The 18,661-nt window shown below is 38.4% G+C and overlaps 1 protein-coding gene across 1 annotated transcript in view; it reads right to left on the bottom strand.

Annotated features, from left to right (window-relative positions):
- The window catches only part of PRKD3 (protein kinase D3), a 45,808-nt gene that overhangs the window by 9,965 nt on the left and 17,182 nt on the right, over positions 1–18,661 (bottom strand). The window contains exons 5-13 of the mRNA XM_055725951.1: positions 18,269–18,426; positions 16,492–16,681; positions 13,667–13,744; positions 11,522–11,705; positions 9,874–9,997; positions 6,996–7,073; positions 5,093–5,369; positions 1,870–1,922; positions 1,425–1,497 (exon numbers count right to left, since the gene is read on the bottom strand). Of these exons, the coding sequence (XP_055581926.1) occupies positions 1,425–1,497; positions 1,870–1,922; positions 5,093–5,369; positions 6,996–7,073; positions 9,874–9,997; positions 11,522–11,705; positions 13,667–13,744; positions 16,492–16,681; positions 18,269–18,426 (1,215 nt within the window). The remainder of the gene's footprint in view (positions 1–1,424; positions 1,498–1,869; positions 1,923–5,092; positions 5,370–6,995; positions 7,074–9,873; positions 9,998–11,521; positions 11,706–13,666; positions 13,745–16,491; positions 16,682–18,268; positions 18,427–18,661) is intronic.

Below are 18,661 nucleotides of genomic sequence, written 5' to 3'. Positions count from 1 at the left end.
AAGAAGCCAATATTAGAAGTTACCAGATTAGTCTCCCCAGACACCAGAAACAATTAAGCAGGGGGCACAGCAAGAAAAGAATATTCTTTTATATCCTCTTTTCTTGCTCTTTTAGCTTGAGATTTTGTTTTAAGAAACTGTGTATGCATTTCCTATATATTTTAAGGCATTACTATGTGAAGAAAATGAGTATTATAGAAGCCTTTTATAAGCATTTATTATGTTTATAAGCACTGAACCATGCAAAATACCAAGCTGAGATTTACCTAAAAGACAATTTAGGAGAGTATGTATAAGAAGTAAAACCAAAACATTAAAATACCGTCTGCATTTGTGCATGTTCTTTTCATAAGAGAGGGAGCACACTGATTCACACTATGATTTAAGAAATACAAAGGGCAAAAAACCAGACACCTCTCAAAAGTGATGTAAAACCAGACCAGCAAACTGCATTTCCATCAAGCACTTCAGAAGTACAGAGAAAAGTATTTAACTACACAACAGGCACACAGAAAAATCACAGCCACAATAGTTCTTGACTAGAAAGATAAGACAGAAGCAGAAAGGTTACCACTTTTAAATCATTAGGTATCACTTTTCCTTTCTTTGCAGATTTATGGTCTGTGATTTTCTCAACACTTGAGATAGAACACATGAGATTGGGGGGATGGGGTGGTGTATGGAAAGAAAAAATAGAAATAAACAGGAGTTCATAAGATACATTTCTGATTTTTTTTGTGATTACACACTATAAATAAGTTATATGTTGCAACACAGATTTTTTTAAAACTGAAAGTGATAAAACTACATTTGAAACCTAATAGTGAGACCTCTTGACAAAGAATTCCTCCCTCTACTTCAACCTGCTGACAGAAATTCATAGCAAAACTGTTTGCATAAAATACATCGGTAATATGTTTGCATAAATGTCAAACCATAACCTCAAATTTGTATTTTTCCAATTGCTTTTGGCCACACCTCTCAGATATCATTAAAAACAGGTATAACTGACAGCCTCCTTAAATACATGACTGCGTTTATACATAGATATACATATATAATACATGACATATACTATATAATACAGACAACAGTGTTAGAATTTGCAATTTTAAAAAAACCCAAATCATCAACCAAGGCCAAATTCAGACTAGAGATTACTTTGTATATAACTGTGGTCAAATTGCAATGCATATTGTATACTGATTTTGATGCCAGGGCAAAACTCCAAATGCAAAAAATGAATTGTGAGAAATACTGTACATAAAACTGCAGACACACACAGTAATCCAAACAAAACTTTTAACACGATGAACTTCACCTTGACATCCAGATACAGCTAAGTAAATATGAAAAGGCTAATTATACCAAGAATACAGACATTCTACCTTAATAAATGCATAACAGAATCAAAAGTAACTTACCTCCATACACAATACCAAACTGACCAGAACCCAGCACTTCATCAGCAAATATTTGGTACACGGAGCTGATATCCTAATGCAGGAAAAAAAAGAAATCACAAATATCAGGAGTAATCAAAATGTTCACGAGCATATTAGTACTGGCTAAGCTGTATTTACATTTGGCGTTAATCAAACCCTGCAAGGGGTGCCATCAGTACCCTGAATGGAGTGGAAAAAACACAACAAACTTGCTGAAGAAGATCCATTTAGCTGCACCATAAGCAGGGACACACATTCGTACAAACTAACCGCTGTGCCTGGTAAGTAGATTACTTCCTGTATACAACAGGCTTCGTTAGCTACAATACCCTGGTGTTGCTTTCTCACCCAGAGGTGTTACTAGTAATTACTCTGTAATAGCCAGGTAAACAAACACAATTATTATACAGCACACATGACTCACCACGTTCTCCTGGACCTGGCAATTTGAAACGGAGATGCTTAGAGATAACTCTTCTGCAATAAAGAAGACACAACCCAGTAAGTAAATAGGAAGGGTAGGCTTTTTCTCGTAAATAGAGGAGAAAACAAAACGAAAAACCTTTACTGACTTCTAACTCAGTCACGGTGAAACAATTTTTATCGATGCTCTGCAGAAACATCATACTCTGGAACTCAGATTTCACAGAATGATTAGATAAACAACCCTGGGAGTTTTGCTGGGATTATTTGTCTATTTCTGTCATATTGCTGATTACAGAAATGTTAGAACAGTACAAGTATGTAGACAACAGAGAGCTGGAGAACCAAAAGCAACAGTAACATGGCAACTGTATCCGAGTTCACTAAACTACTAAGAATTTCTGGTAGCGATACAGAAAAATACAAGGAAAAGGACCAGATAGATCCCTTATACTCCAAGAATGTGGTTACTAGTCCTCTGTGGCATCAAGATATACAGAATTAATGCATAAGAAAAGGAAACAATTGACCAAAGCAAGTAACAGAAGACCTGATAATTAAAAAAGCAATAAAACCCGTACTATAAACAACCTTTGTTTCATGGATGAGCCACAGAAGCATATCAATCTTTGGAACATAAAAGCACATCTAGGAAGTGTAATTTGCAAGTAAAAGCATCAGATAAAAAGCCCAGAATTTTCAGCCTGCAGCAGATGTTGGCATGAAATTATCATTACAGGAATAACATTATGATGCACGGACAAGAAGAGATAAGTCAGGGAAGGCAGAAAACACTTCCAAGACAGAAGTGAAGCAACTCAGGCAAATGGACACCTATAATTAGTTCTGTTAACTTTAAAAAAAAAAACAAACCAAAAACACACCAAAGAAACAAAAAAACAAAAGTAGAACAAATTCATCTGCAAGGTGGACAGATGATATACTGTAGATTTACCAGCATTTTGAAAAGGGCCTATATCACCCTAAGAGCAGCCCTGAACTTTAAAAATACCATTTCAGAACACGAAGAAAACGTCTGTATCTGATTTTTGCCACCTGTGCTTTATCTCAAAGAAGGAATTTACAGACTTAAGATGGCAACAAATACTAGCTCTGACAGACACTCACTACTGCATCTGAAATCCAAACTGTAATTTTGTAAAAAAAAAATATGTCTACTGATTACTGACTATAGTCAAGTCTGTATTGGAAGCATAGTACAGAACACATGGGAAAACAAGAAGGCAGAGAAAAGTTACTAGGTCAACACAAACTGCAGCATGGTTGAAACAGATACGAGAAAGTGAAGATACAGTGTTTGAAACTGTTAAAAGAGAACACACTGAACCCTCCTTCACAGATGACAACAGAATATAGTAGAAATTGAGTTACTCTTTCCAAATAAATCCATTATTTCTAGTGTTTGAAATCCCTAAGAATAAGGGCTGAAAAACAGTCACTTGCGAAGAATGCAAGAACGCAATGCCAGGATTCAATAGGAAATCTATACCAGGTAACAATTTACTAATCTCTTTGTCATTTCAGCTCAGAAACCCCCCCACAAAGACACATCCCACCCCAACCACCAGGTACAAGGACTTTTTCCCACGGGTTAGACTGGAAGGGCATCCTCATGTCCAGCTATTTCCTGGCCAGAATGTGGTATCAATTGACTAGCTAGTGTCTTGTGGACACTGTGATACTTGCAGCAGCAGGGAATTTGTTGTATTTCAAGCACTAGCAATGTCTCCCTCCTATTTTGGTCTTTTCATTTAAAAGAACATATTTAAGGCTTTGAGGTTTTCTTTTTTAACTAAAGTCTAATTTTCTTCAAGGCTCTTGGGATACATCTCATGGCTCACAATGTGTTGGAAGAAGTATGAATGGACATTCTGTGGGCTTTTTAGAGTTTAAGAACCAACCTGAGTTGTCTAAGAATATGCAAACACCACTCCACACTACAACTTGTAGTAGTTTCTCATACTCCTACAATCCTAAACATGATTAAATACTTCCTCTCTGGATCTACCCCTGCAGCTCTATTCCCTACTACTGTCAATTTTAATATAAAGTTATTACTTATATCTGAAAAAACTACTGATTTTGGAAAAGCAACTGTCTTTGCAAGTCTCTCAGCAACAGTAAGCCTTAGGTTCTAAAAAACAGAGAGCTTTGGTGTACATACATGTATGTACACATTTGCAACTAAGAATTTCATATCAGAAGTGGCGTTTTATGTATGTGTAAGGCCAGTTACGAAGTACCACCTTACAGGTATGTTTTGTCACTGTAATTGACTACAGATACCACTACTGGCATTTCATAGTTTACCATTTCAGACCATGGCTGCATTTTCAGAAAGTCCCTTTACCTCAGGCTAGCATTTACACGTTCTTAACTGTTGCTGATGCAGAGCAGCCAGATTCAAGAAACAGAGAAACTAACCTCGATCTCCTGCAAGAGAAAATTTTGCTAAGATTAAGGAGTACCTGGAAGATGAAAGGGAACTAAAGAAAGCAAGCAAAAATCTCAGCACAGAATGTGAATGAATGTCATTGGAAGGAACAAGGAGATGTCTGAAGGGAAAAGAACACAATATAAAGTTTAGTGGAGCCTTGATAACAAATGTGATCCTATGCCAGAGAAAGAAAAGGAAGGCAGGTGCATAAAAAGAAGAATGGGGTACTTTTTGTTAGTACCCACAGCTCAGCAAAAGTTCTTTCCATCATTGGCAGTATTTACATTGCATCACTAACGCCTTTTCTTCACCTTAACTACTGACATCTCACAGATTTAAAAAAAGAAAATAAAATAGAGATAACATAAAAAAAACATCCAAATCTAGTTCTTTCAGAGTATATGTATATAGTCTGAATGTATTTACTTATTTAATAAAGTATATTAGAAATATCTAAACTAAGGTCCCTTTTCATATCCAACAACTACATTTGAGTTCTTAATGCTCCTATGGTGAAGCCCTGCGATATGGATCCATATTGTAAATCTGACTCTTAACTACTACTTCCTGCTACAACGAATTCAAGGATTCGCCCACCCTCCACGAGCCTGAGCGTCACTTTGTAGAGACTTGCGGAAAATTATGGACCCAATTCAGCAGAGATTAGACAGGCAATACTTCACTCTAAATAAGCACTTTTCTGAAAGGAATCTCCAGCGTTAACAACTTCAGCATATGAATAATAGCGCCTTGTCTGCCTGCTTACTGTGATCTTTTCCTTGTCCTGCAGCAGTGCAAACGCTAGCTTGAGGAGTGACTGGCATCAAAGCCTGACGAATGGCTTTCTCCCAGCCCTGAGCTACGTCAAGTCCAACTCCGGTGGCAGCAAGAACAGGACTGTGATGACCGCTACCATTGTTTTCGCCAACAAAGTACACCATCGTGTCAGTGATGATCTCAAAACAGTATGGGTTGCTGCCCTGCACCATGTTTGAAAAATCTCGAGGCTGAGTCACCTGGAGAATTTCTGAAAGTGGAATCTCCTGAAGAAAAATATTAAAGATTAAAAAAATGAAAACGCACGTAAAATGTTAATATACTGATACTCAAAACTTAAAAAGCGTTTGCAAAGAAATCAAAGCAAATACATCAGAACACCAAGCTTCATAACTAATGTCAAACAAATGAGCATTGCCCACCCAGAGTTTTCTGAATTCCTCTATACAAGCCTAGAGAGACTTCTAGCCCCACCACAGCTGTCTCCACTCAACTACTACTTTCTGCTCAAACAGCATTTACACTCAGCATGAGACATGTTCCCACTGCATACAAATGATGCACAACTACAGAATAACCATTTTCCCCACTGTAGTTTATACAGCTTAGCTACAGAAGAACAAGATGGGGAGGGGGGAGGGGAAGTGCAACAAGACAACATTAAGAAGAGGATGTGGTTATATACGCTAACCAGCAAGCACTGCTTCACATATCTGAATCATTTTGGGTAAAGTTTCTCTTTCATTCAGATATTAACAATTTCTACTGACTCCTCTACCTTGTCAGTTTAAGATCACGGTACAAGCAGTACTAGCGAACAGATCTGAAGGAAGAAATGGTTGCAAGTTCACGCTAGCTGGAGGAGGACATTCCACATACATGGGGAAGGTGTACAGTGCACGTCACTTGCAGAGCAGTGAACAAGCAGGTGAACACTGGGCTGGCATTAGGGGGATGAGAGACAGTAGCCGGTTAAGATGAAGAGCAAATAAACATAAAGGGAAAAACTGTGAATGATGCTAACAGCAATGACAACCTGAGATTAAAGCAGTCAAAAAAGGGGTGCAAAGGGGCAAGTCAAAGGACTAAAAGCAGTGACATAACGGAGCAACAAGCAAGGAACATATTTTACCAGCTCTGTTTTGAATGCACAGGGCAATACAAGTATCAGAGAGGTCTGAGAAGAAGAGACTGCATTGGTCAAGATAGGGATGAAAAGGATCTGGGCAAGTTTAGCTGGGTGTACAGAGAAAAGGCTTGATCTTAGAGATGTTATAAAGGAAGAAGCTGCAAGATTTGGACCCCCACCTAAAGGTGTAAGACAAGAAAGGGAAAAATCCTGTTTATACATTGGAACACATTTTCTGAATATTCCGCCATTGAACACATTACTATATTAACAACACACGAAACTTACTGCTAAGCTTCATTCATTTAAAATTTTCCTTTAAATCTTGCTCGCAACTTTCAGTTGTACAGTCAGAAATAATTTAGTTTTGGGAACCTTGAAATAAAATATATAAGCATGCAAACTTCCAGTCACTACTTACAGAACAAAAAAATCCTAGCCTTCATCAGACTCGAGGTCAAACAATTTTTCTGGTAATCGAGAGGAAAATTTAATATGCTAGGTAATTCAGGAGAACGTTACACGTAAAATATAAGGAGATAACATACTCAAGGGGATTAGAACAGGAGCTGCAAGCAACTTCTCAAGAGTTAGTCTTAGTCCCTTTCAGTTAGAAGCTTTGGCCAACAACTGACCTGGTCACAGTTTTGATTAAAAAAGATGGGGAAATGAAGATAATGCTATACTGCTCACAAATAGGTTTCTTTTCTATAAAGCACTGAGTAAATCAAGTGTAACATAATTATTACTCAACATTAATTACCTTGTAATATTTTGTTCCAGATTCATTTTGAAATAGCGTGAGGCATTTGCTGTCCAGTCTCCAGTAATGTCTTTTTCTCTACAAAATGCACAGTATAATAACATAAGGAATAAATCACTGCTATGGCTTTTTAAATTTGATTATTTACATAAGAAATGCTTTAAATTACTAAGATAATAAATTAACATTAATCTACAGTTGCATCTTAAGACTAGATACATGAGATAATATGCTTTGGTTATAGAGATTTTTTAACTCAGGAAGAGGCTCAAAAATTACTTCCACAAGCTAGAAAAGAGTATCACTTACCTTACAGTAACAACAGTGACAACAAGTTATCTCATACAGGAAAAACTTATCTACACAGGTTTCACTCCAGGTGCATAAGCTCACAAACCTCAATTATTTTAATTTAGTAACAATTGTGGGGGTCATGCTTTGTCTCCCTCCCTCAAGGACTGAGCCAGCCTAACAAGTCCTTAATTCTTTTGTCAACATAGACCTCTAGAAGGTCAAAGCACACAGTGGCAAGACAGACAGATTATGAGATTCACATGGACAAAATATCCTGCGGGGGGGGGGGGGAGGCAGGGGCCGAAATAGAAATCAAGACAGACTAAATAGCCATTTTCTGGAAGTCTCCATCAATAAGAAATATCTTCTCCACCAAAAAGTAACATGAATAAGCTGTTGCACATAACACAGTCTCATAATTTTAAACAGAAGAACATTCCTCAAAACAAAAAAAAAACGTTTATAAAGCTAATATGGCTGCACGAATCTAACTTACTTTGTTTGCACCACACTCATACAATTAGAAGCCCATTCCCATTTTCCTGTGACAAAAATCCAAGACCCTCAGCTCTGGCCTAGGATGACAAAGTTTGAAACATAATACCCCAGAGCTTAAATCACTTCTATCATGGGGAAGCTAAGACTACCTGCAGAGGTTAAACAAAGAGAACTAAGTCATGAATGGATTTAACTAAATGGAATTCCCAGCCAGCACTGAACTGAAGCTGGGTGAAAGCATAAGGGGGAACCTGTCCTTTGGACACATATGCTTTTTATTAAATCATGAATCGGGGAAGACCTTGGAGGTGGGGAATTAAGGAACAGGTTGGTAACTCATGGATTCACAATTTGCCCATAGCCTATTCTGAGAAAGGATGGGCTCAGAGTGAGAAAAAGAATACAGACAATGATACAGAAACTTCTCATTATAAAGGGTGAAATATCTTGTTATCCACGCTCAGCGAGAAGCATAGATATTGCAGTTACAATGAACCTCTTTGGAAGGACAGAAAGCCCCAGTTGTTTCAGGAATAGGAAAAGGTCTGACATGGCTGAGAGCAGAGCGGTCAAGGGAAACAGCCCATGTCGTCATGCCTAATACAGAAGTCTCCTCCCATTAGGAAGCTCCGTGAGATCTTGCTTGGCTGAAGGTATCTTGCTTTGGGGCAGAGCACTCCACTTCATTTGAATGGCCTTTTTCAGTAGATGTCATCTAGGTAGCAGCCAGACTGCCAGACGAAGAAAATCAAAACTAAGCTAAGGTGTACAGTCTGATCACTGTTCTATGAGGAGGTTCAAAAAAGTCCCTGGAAAAATTTACTGGCTGTACTGACAGATTAAATCAGAGTCAAATACCAGGTCTGCCCTGAATAGTTCTGCTAGAACTATTCATCTTCACCTGCTACCTGGACTTAGTTTTTCCTTAACAATTGTGTCTGTTAAATAGCCTTGGCTGGAATCCCATACGCTAAATACTTACTTTGGTTTGTGATTAATATGCCTAGGTATTAGAAAACTGTACTTTAAAGAAATGTTTTCTAAGGCAGTTTCCAACAGAGCACTTGCAGTAGTCTATTTAGTTGACAAATACAAGAAGTAAAAATACTACAGTAACCTGAGCTGACTAGCGTCACCCCTCAGCTCGGTTTCAGCAGATCTTAAATAACTTTGCTTCTCTAAATTCCTGAAGTGCCCTTCAATCAGAACCTGCATAGAGACAAAGACTGCAGAAGTGTTTATGCTGCCTTTCATGAACAGTCTCAATATGACACACTGTGCTTCATGAGATCTGGGAACTTTTTCACTTCATCCTTTTCATTAATCTATCAAAAGACGAGATGATTGACTCCCCCTCATCAGACAACTCTAAGGGACACCAGTTACTCTTCCGTATGTTGTTCCTCAACAGACAAAACCAAGGAGCTTGCCTAAGAAGGTTCAATTAAAAGATCGTTATTGGTAGCACTGGAAACAAACAACGTAGCCTTTTTGGAGGATGCTTGCATACCCAGGGACATACAGTCAAGCCACAACTCTTAATTTCACTGACATCAATAGGAATGATGAGTTTGTGGGGGACGGTGTTCAATAATGCTTACTTTTAGATAGAGTGAATTGCTAGAGGAATGAAGGGCTCGCATATCTACACATAAACACCTAGATCATTAGAATAATAGTGTCAACGATTTCAGTACACATCATATTTTATAATAATTTCCACCTTTCCATGTAGTAAAATAAATACACTGATATAAATATTTAGTTCAGCTGCTAAACAGAAAGACATAAGCAGATGATTCCAAATTATTATCTCAAAAAAGCTGAAATCTTGAAATGTGCAATTCGTTTGAGACAATTTAGAGACACTTCTTAAAAGGGTGAAGGAAAAATACTGTTGAATCACCACATGAAGAATTTTTAATAAACTGCAGTTTCTCCTTTGCACCATCTCTCTTTATAATGAATATCATGGCTAAGTTCTTTCAAATGATATTGTAAAACAGATACCTAAATAAAAGAAATAAAATACACTGGTTTAGAGAAATAATTTAACTTAATATAGGAAGGAACTGAAGCCACTGACCAGATTGTCTCTACTAGTATAGTGGACCATCCATCCTTCCTTCACCATTGTACTGCTCTTCCTCTTTGTGTGCTTGATGGACTGTACAACTCTCATGAGAGGAATATTATTGCTTGTGGAAGGACTAAAAAAAAAGATAAGAACAGTTAATATTTAACAAGTTAAAATACAAAAGTACTGCAATTATACTGGTACTACACATTTAGCCCATAATTTTCAGGAACAGGCACCTTTTCTTCTCATACAAATCTCATCCACAGATGAAACTGACAAGGCATCCGAGCTCCCCCTGGCTCTCCACCTGCAAGTACTGCCATACTTAAAATTACAGAACACAGAAAAACCACAGGATTGAGGACACCTACAGAAACCATCCTCTCTCAAAACAATTAGCTGAGACTGCTGGTCTTAATCCAGGATAAAAATACAATTAACATCAGCATTGCTATTATTTTCTCTTGTCATCATAAGATGACTACGCTACTTCTTAATATTGTTATTGCACTAATACACTAATCAAGGTCCCTATCTAAGCATACTTTCAATAAACAGGGGTGTGCTGATTCACATCACAGCTGCACTAGAAAATTTTATCAATGCTCAGGATATTAACTGTCCTACAGACAAGGATCTGACTATCTCTGACAGGGTGATCAGTTAAACGTTCAGGTTTTAATAGCACTGAAGATGGATTCAACCACTAAGTCACCTGCTTAACACCAGCACTCCTACATGTGGCACAAACAGAAACATTTGTAAACAAATGAAATTACAAGGGAGCTTCAAAACCAAAGATGTAAGGATGCTTTAACACAGCACACAGTTACATAGTAGAATTGGCTGCCACAGGTTGTTGTACGTGCCAAAACCTAATTGCTTCAAGTCTGATTAGAAATAAATGGAAAAATCCTACCTAGAGGTGTAACACACAAAAAATGCTATTTCCAACTTGGGAAGTCCCTCAGCTACAAATGACTGAAAGCTGGGAAGGTATCACTATATGCTCTTCCTCACGTATTTGCTATTAAGCCCTGAGCAAAAAACCACCTTTAGTTTGACCTAACACAACTGGTCTTACGTTATTAAGAATGACTTAAGAAAATCAGGATGATGCTACTTAGGATAACACAGAAAGTAAAAAGACTAAACTTGATTAAAAAAACTGTGTAACAGTTATGGCATAGAAGACTTCAGAAAAGTCACATTCAAGATACAAAGTAAACCTTTGCTAAAATGCATATAGGCTATGATGTGACTATTAAAATATCTCCAGTAATTCCTTTTAAATCAACACATGTGTAACAGTAACTAAAGCAGGCTAAAGTCACAAAGACCTTAGTCATGTCTCAGACATGTTAAGCCATAAATTTTACCATGTTTTGATAATCTGGTTTTATTTCTTTGGTAACAGTCATAGCACAGCACTTTTTTCCGATTAGAAGAGACTATACTATTTTAATTTGTTTATGTTTCAGATTTTCTTCAGACAGGACAACTTTACAAAGAATTTTCAAGTTAAAATAATAATTAAAAAAAACACAAATGAAAACACAACACTTAAGGAGTAGAACTGGGCTAATCAGAAATATTTTACTCACAATACTGAGGAAAGTATGTCTGGAGCAAAGAGATCCACCTTATGACTTACCTGATGGTTTTGACAGCTTCCTCATCTTTGTCTGCATCAAGGTCAGATGGATCCATAAAGAAGATTTTGTCCTCTGGAGGAGAGGGCTCTTCAGCATCATCTAGACCTCGACTACCATCACTGTTCATTTCACTGCTATCAACTTCCATTGGCATGTCCAAGTCCTGGCCTGGGCTAGCAGGTTCTGGAAACAACACAGGATTGAGGTATTATTTTAAATACACAATTAATAAAAAAACCCAACAAACCCACACCACAAAGAAACCCCCCCAAAACCCCCAAATTTCTTCTTCGGGTCACATTTATGCAAATAAACACAAAACTACAATCAGAATATACATAATCCTCAAGTTTTTGCTAAATAACGCAGAGCATGCTAATGCACATGATCAATTCAGTTGCGCTAAATGCCAAGGCAAAAGAGACCCAAATAAAACAAGAGTCACAGTGCAAGAAACAGAGTGAAAAGCTTAAGGTCTAAAAGATAAATCACATTAATTCTGTTCCACAAGTTATCAGTGCAAATTAACCTTTCAATGGCTCGAGGTGACCCAGAGAATTGTTCCCGTGCAAATGAAACTCTCCCTCAACAGAAACCCAATTCTGTTCTTGCTGCCCTTGTAGCCCAAAAATAGCAAAAGTAAAAAGGGAAAATGGGGGCCATGGTATTGCAGGAAAAAAGCAGAACAGATTTTATTCACATCTGACTCTCTGCTGGCAGAAGTTTAAAGTTTCCAAAAGCTGTACAACTTGCACTGTGGAAAATTAAAAATTAAAACATACAAATACATTCCTCTGTAGCGGGTTTCTTGGTTTGTTTTTTGGTTGGGTTTTTTGGGTTTTTTTGGTCTAGGGAGAGCTCAATTTAAGAGTGGGAGAAAGAACAAAAAAACAAACAACTCCTTATGTCCACAGGGTTGTATGAAATCGTAGTTCCCAAACTACGTGCCCTAGCACCTTAGCATCGCAAGGGTGGTGAAAACAGGCTGCAGCAGCAACATGATGCACACTATTGTTCATGGCCACCAATCTCAAGACCTAGGCAAAAGCCTTGGAGCTGGAGAAGGCAGGCATGAAAGGACAGGATACACTGTGCAACAGCAAGGGACCCACTGGCTAACAAGGCTGCTGCCCAGGTCTCTGAGTCAGGTGTCACCAATTTCATTCCCCTCAAAAACGCGTGCATCAAGGATCGAGAGTTTGGGCAACAGTCACAGAATGGCTGAAGTTGGAGGGGACCTCTGGAGATCATTTGGTCCAACAACCCCTGTGAGCCCATTTCTCCAGCCTGTCCAAGTCCCTCTGGCATATCAGCCAGTCATCCCAGCCAAAAGCAAAGTTGCCGAGGGTACACTCGGCCCCATCATCCAGATCATTAATGAAGATGTTGAACAGGATTGGACCCGGTACTGATCCCTGGGGTACCTTACTAGTTACCAGCCTCCAACTGGACTTCATGCCACTAACTGCCACCCTCTAGCCCTATACATTCAACCAGCATTCAGTCCACCTCACTGTCTGCCCATCCATCCCACCTTTCATCACCTTAACACTGGTCTAAGACTTGTAAGAATAAGACTCTGAACTTTTTTCCACATAGTGTTCCCCACCTTCCCCTTTCAACTCTGTAAGGTCTATTCAGAACACACTCCTACTTAACTGAGGTACCAAAAAATTAGAGCGGGGTTTTTTGGTTTGGTTAGGCTTGGTTCTTTCCTTTCTCTTTCACCTCATAAACCACTGGCATAACTGGCCACTAAAAACCATGGATATGAGAAAGTCACAAAAAAATGGTATTTGTCTTCAGATATTAACATTTGAAAATATGTATTTCATGGTGAACAATGAGCCGACTGATCACAACAGATGTTTAATTTTTGTACACTGAGGCTTCTTGATTTATTTCCCTTGAGCAATCTCAGGCAAAATATACTGTACTTGCCAAGACTGATTAAAATTAAAGTCGTCACAGTATAAGTTTTACGGTGAATCTTCTTAACTGTTAGAAATCTCTAGTGAAAAAAACAAAAAAAGGAAGATAAAATAAAAAGATGTAAAATATTCAGACGAGGCATCCAAAAGCTAATGCATCTTGTTAAGCCTCCAAAGATCTGTCAGTATTTGAAAGCACATCTCTCATCTTACCTCCATTGAAAATCACCTCTCCAAGACAGTCTCTAGGAACTTTAGACGCACAGCGTTTGTGGCAGTTGAATCTGCAATCTAAAACAGAAGGTAAGTCCATGATACCAGAACCTTACTCCTTCTCAAACACTAACATTCTATCATTCACTACTTCCACTGCAAGCTTCAGTTCAGATTCATACATTTGCATGTAACTGAAGACAGCACCAAATGAGGTCACCTCCAGAAGGAAATCAACAATCTTGTCCTGATGTCACATGTTGATTTGCCCAACCACTATGTATTATGTCAGCGCTTCCCTTTCCAGTAGAAAAGTTTTCTGCTTCTCTAGCTTTCTCTGTAGTTCATGTTTTCCATTATGATGTCATTTTTCCCATCCTCTCATTTGTTCCACATCCTTTTTCCCATTGCTATATGATTTAAATCCCATCTCTATCATTTTTCCCCACCTGCTGCCTAAGACTTGCAGCCATCAGAGCCTCCAGGATCACACACCTATATCACAGCGCAAATATGCTCTGCAGTAAATCCCAAAGGCCAGTTGCCCTGTCATTCAGATTACAAATTTGGCTGAACACTGAAGCTCCATTTCTGCCTGCTGACACAGGGCAGACAGAATAATGTTATGTCCAGATCTGGCCTGACGTGGAGATGGAATCTAACCTGGATGTGTGCCATTTCTACATCTGAGGTATCAGATGCAGCCTACTGAACAAAGTCCAGCATATGACAATAGCAGTATTAACAGGAATTTCCTTTATTAGCAGTATCACTGTAATTTTCAACTCTATATAACATCATTAATTTCAAAACTCCCTACTGCCCCCACAACTGTTTTCAAACTGATAATTTATTCCTTTTATGCTCTCCAAATAAAGCTCATTGTGCTCTCCTTTTAAGGCCAGACAAGAAAAATTTATCATCATCCCCCCTGGTTTTAGTAGCAGAGAAGCCAAACTCTGGAGCAGAATACAATCCTGTTCAGCTTCTGAGTGCCTACGAGGAAACATCCTAGGATGAGACCAGTGAACTGTCATTTCTATAGCACTGTTTTCAGTCCATTTTACAGAATATGTTTACTTCCCTAGTTTGGAGGGGGCTGGAAGAAACGTATTTCAAATCCTACCAAGGAACTAGAAAGACTAAGAGCGAGACAATCCTAATAAATTAAACTACAGCCAGAAACATTCTTGGGTACTGCAATGCAACTCTCTAGTCTAGGAAACAGTAAGAAATATTCCCTAGCATGCTTTTGGCCCACACCATTAGTACAATCCCAAACAGTTCCCAGGTCTATTTCATAAACCAGAGCATCACTGTTCCCAACATACAGCCACCCAGGCTGGGATGCTAAGAAAACTTGTTCATGAGTACAGGTCATTTTGTCCCAGTTGACCTCAGGTGTCCAGGAATGTTCTGGGCACATTTAGTTTATTACCACAAATACAGCCTTAGCAATCCCAAAGATCATCCTCAGAGTCCAAGTAGAAGCCTGGATGAATTCAAGAAATCCAGGGCTCTTACGGGTACTCAGGAACATGGGACTGCTGAAAGACCCCAAGCTTTGGGAATGTGCACAAGGAAGTCGATGGGAAACCTTAAGAATCTGTAGGAGAAAGCAGTATGAAAATATTTTGATTGTTTGATATCAACTCCCGATATATTAAAAATATTTATAGGATCATACTGCATAAATGGAGTCCTATTAATATATTTGGTTCTGTCCTGTGCATATACATAACATTTCTCTAGGCTTGTTTTCCACACACACATGCTGTTTTGTCCCATGTCATTCATTCCCTGAAACTGACCTGGTAGCCCCATTTGTTCAGCTGGATATACAGTTACAACAACTGTATCCAGTCAGTAGCATCTATACGTTAAAATGGCAAAGCACCTTTTCAGGCTTCATTATTTATGTATTACATGTATCCAAGAGACACACTGACTCAAAAAAACCCAAAAAAAAAAAATCAAAACCAGTTCAGGATTCAGACTTCAAACAGGCTACAAAGACTGCAAATAAACAAAGACATAAAGGAAAGAGAAAACTGGTTCCTTACTTACATAAGACAGTAGTATTTTAGTCAAAAGAAAGTTAACACAGCTATAAGCTTACAATTCTTGCTTTCTTCTACTAAAGAAAATTGAAAGCGTATTAAGCAACCTCTTTCCAAATGTTGACCTTTGGTACTCACATCTGACAAACTCACGAGAGAAATGTAAAGTCCTTTACATACTAATGTTTATGATTCATCACTAGTTTTCTTTCCTGCAAAGCAGCTGACAGATCCGCACTATCCAGCAATAAAGAGCCAGAAAAAGATCACAATGTCATAGGAAGGGTCTGGGAATTGCAGTCATGCATCTTAACATAGGTTAAATAAAAACCTAAGCCTAATCTAATTCAGAAGAGGCACCTACCTGGATAAAATTTTTCCAGAAGATAATAACTATTCTGTGCTAGAATAACATAATGAAAACTTACAAATTCTTTAGTGATTAGCCTAGAAGACAGACATTGATCAAAGACAAGTATTTCCCATTTTTATTAATTTAGAATTATCCTTCTAGAATTAAGGTGTTCCTAATTTAATCTACATGTGATTACATCTTATTTTTCCAAAAAACACATCCAATGCATAGTCTACTAAAACGAAAATGAGGGCTGCTGTTATCCTTTCAAAAATAGAAAATTTTTCAAAACTTACACTGCCCCGTTTCACAGTATACAACCTTCTGCAACCAAAATGTTACATTGAAAACAGTTTTAAAACAAGACCTTTACTGGAATTTATCACTGCAGCAGAACATTAAATGTTTACCTTTACACTGCATTCCTTGGCGAAACAGGCCCTTGAGCAGCCGTTTGCAATACTGGCATATGGTGGGGCGAGTGTAAGAGTGAACAGCAAAGGTGTGTGGAACCTTCACTCTGCAAAGCACCATCTTCTCCATCCAGATGGGACGGCCACTCCAGGAGGGAATCCTCTTACTAGGTTCTGGGCAGCACCGCTGAATAAAGAAGGTATACATGATTTGCACCAAAACATGACTTTTCAAAGTCATGGCAGGTGAGAAGTCCCTGGTGACTGGGAAGAGGCAAACATTGCACCCATTTTTAAAAAGGGTAGAAAGGAGGACCCTGGGAACTAGCAACCTCAGCCTCACCTCTGTGCGTGGGAAGATCATGGAACAGATCCTCCTAGAAGCTATGCTAAGGCACGTGGAGGGCAGGGAGATGATTAGAGATAGCTAGCGTGGCTTCACCAAGGGAAAGTCCTGCCAGACCAACCTACTGGACTTCCATGATGGAGTGACTACATCAGTGGACAAGGGAAGAGCAATGAATGTCATCTGTCTGAACTTCTGTAAGGCCTTTGACATGGTCCCCCACAACACCCTTCTCTAAAAATTGGAGAGATGTGGATTTGATGGGTGGATGGTTAAAACACTAAGTTTTAAATTAAGTTAAAACAAAAGCTTCAGCAATAAAAACAAAAAAGGCATTTAGTATTACACTGAACATTCAGCAGGATAAACTTACATTTACTCACGTGTACAGAAAAACAAAGGAACTCGGCCTTGTACCTAAAGCATTTTAAGGTGGCTGAAAGATGAACTGCAAACATGGTACTACTGATCATCTGAGCCAAGTATTTGAAATCGGACAGCACAGAAGAGGTGTCAGAGGTACTGAACACGCACATAGAAACCACAGTTAAATCCTGTGATAGGAGAACTGGTTACAATTCTGTGTTCACTGAATAGATCTTACCAATAGTTACAAACAACAGAATAAATATTTTTCATGACTCAGGACTAGGCTTTGTAGCCTCTAGCTAAAAAAATTATTTTCTTGAACTAGACAACCTGTAAAGTTTATATTTTAAACTATGGTAAGAATCATTACAGTGTACAGTAATAGAACTAGATAAGTAGGAAAGATGAAGTGTCAAAAGCACTGCTTTTACCCCACTGTGAAAGCAGCAATGAAACAAATGTATCTTATCACTGCCTGTCCTGTCTTATGATCCCCATATAGTTGCAGTATAATCAATAACCTCTCAGCAATCATCATAACAAAGAACTATTATGGATGACTGTTTTTACTGTAAAGCTCTTCATCCCTACACCCTCCTTGACAGGGCTTGGCTTTTTTAAGGTTAACTCTGTGAAAAGCTTAACAGCATGTCAGGAACACTCTCTCCATCTCCCACCATAAAAGCTTACAATTTGTACTGCCTTAACCAAGTAACTATTCTATACTGATACTGTAATTACAGAATAAATCTGTATTACAAAGGCAGCAAGGTGTTTTACCATTCCTGAAACCAAAGCTCTTAGAGTTCATATGAGTGACAGGCCAATAACAAATTTCTCCATGAAAGTTGTAATTTGCTTCCCTTTCCTCACAGCAATAATAGTTACCAGTGAGTGTCACAGCCTAAGACCCACCAGATTTAAAAAAGAACTAAAACCAATCATAATGGTTAAGCTCAAATCCTTTGTACTTGTTACAAGCCACTTGCAACACTATCTAGTTCCCCAGAGGTGAAAGGATTTAAAGCCAGAAACTGTTCCCCCTTTCACACTACATACTTCTTCAGAGGCAGAGGATGTGTATTCAGCTTGTGCTGGTCTTGGGACTGAAAGCCCTGCTCCTGGCAAAGACACATTAGACAGACGCCTCTTTCTCACTCCACTGCAGTTATTTGGAATCTTGAAGGCACATCGCTTATGGTAGTTTAACCCACAACCTGAAAGATAAGGGTTTTTTAGACAAAAAACTCCCAACATTCAAATTAACAAAAACAGTACTAATATTTTGATAAAGCAGTTAAAAATACGATCCAGGAAAACTGTAAAGGCAGAAATATTGTTCTGTTAAATTCTCTTATTTTAGTGTTCTTGGTGCGATACACAAACGGCTTTTTTTGCACTATTTGCTATAATACTGGTCTCCTGTCAGCCCCCCTCTAGAACAAAGCCTAA

Source organism: Falco cherrug, chromosome 13, assembly GCF_023634085.1.
Source record: "Falco cherrug isolate bFalChe1 chromosome 13, bFalChe1.pri, whole genome shotgun sequence".
Taxonomy (NCBI): Eukaryota; Metazoa; Chordata; class Aves; order Falconiformes; family Falconidae; genus Falco; species Falco cherrug.
This window is presented reverse-complemented; position numbering and strand designations above follow the sequence as displayed.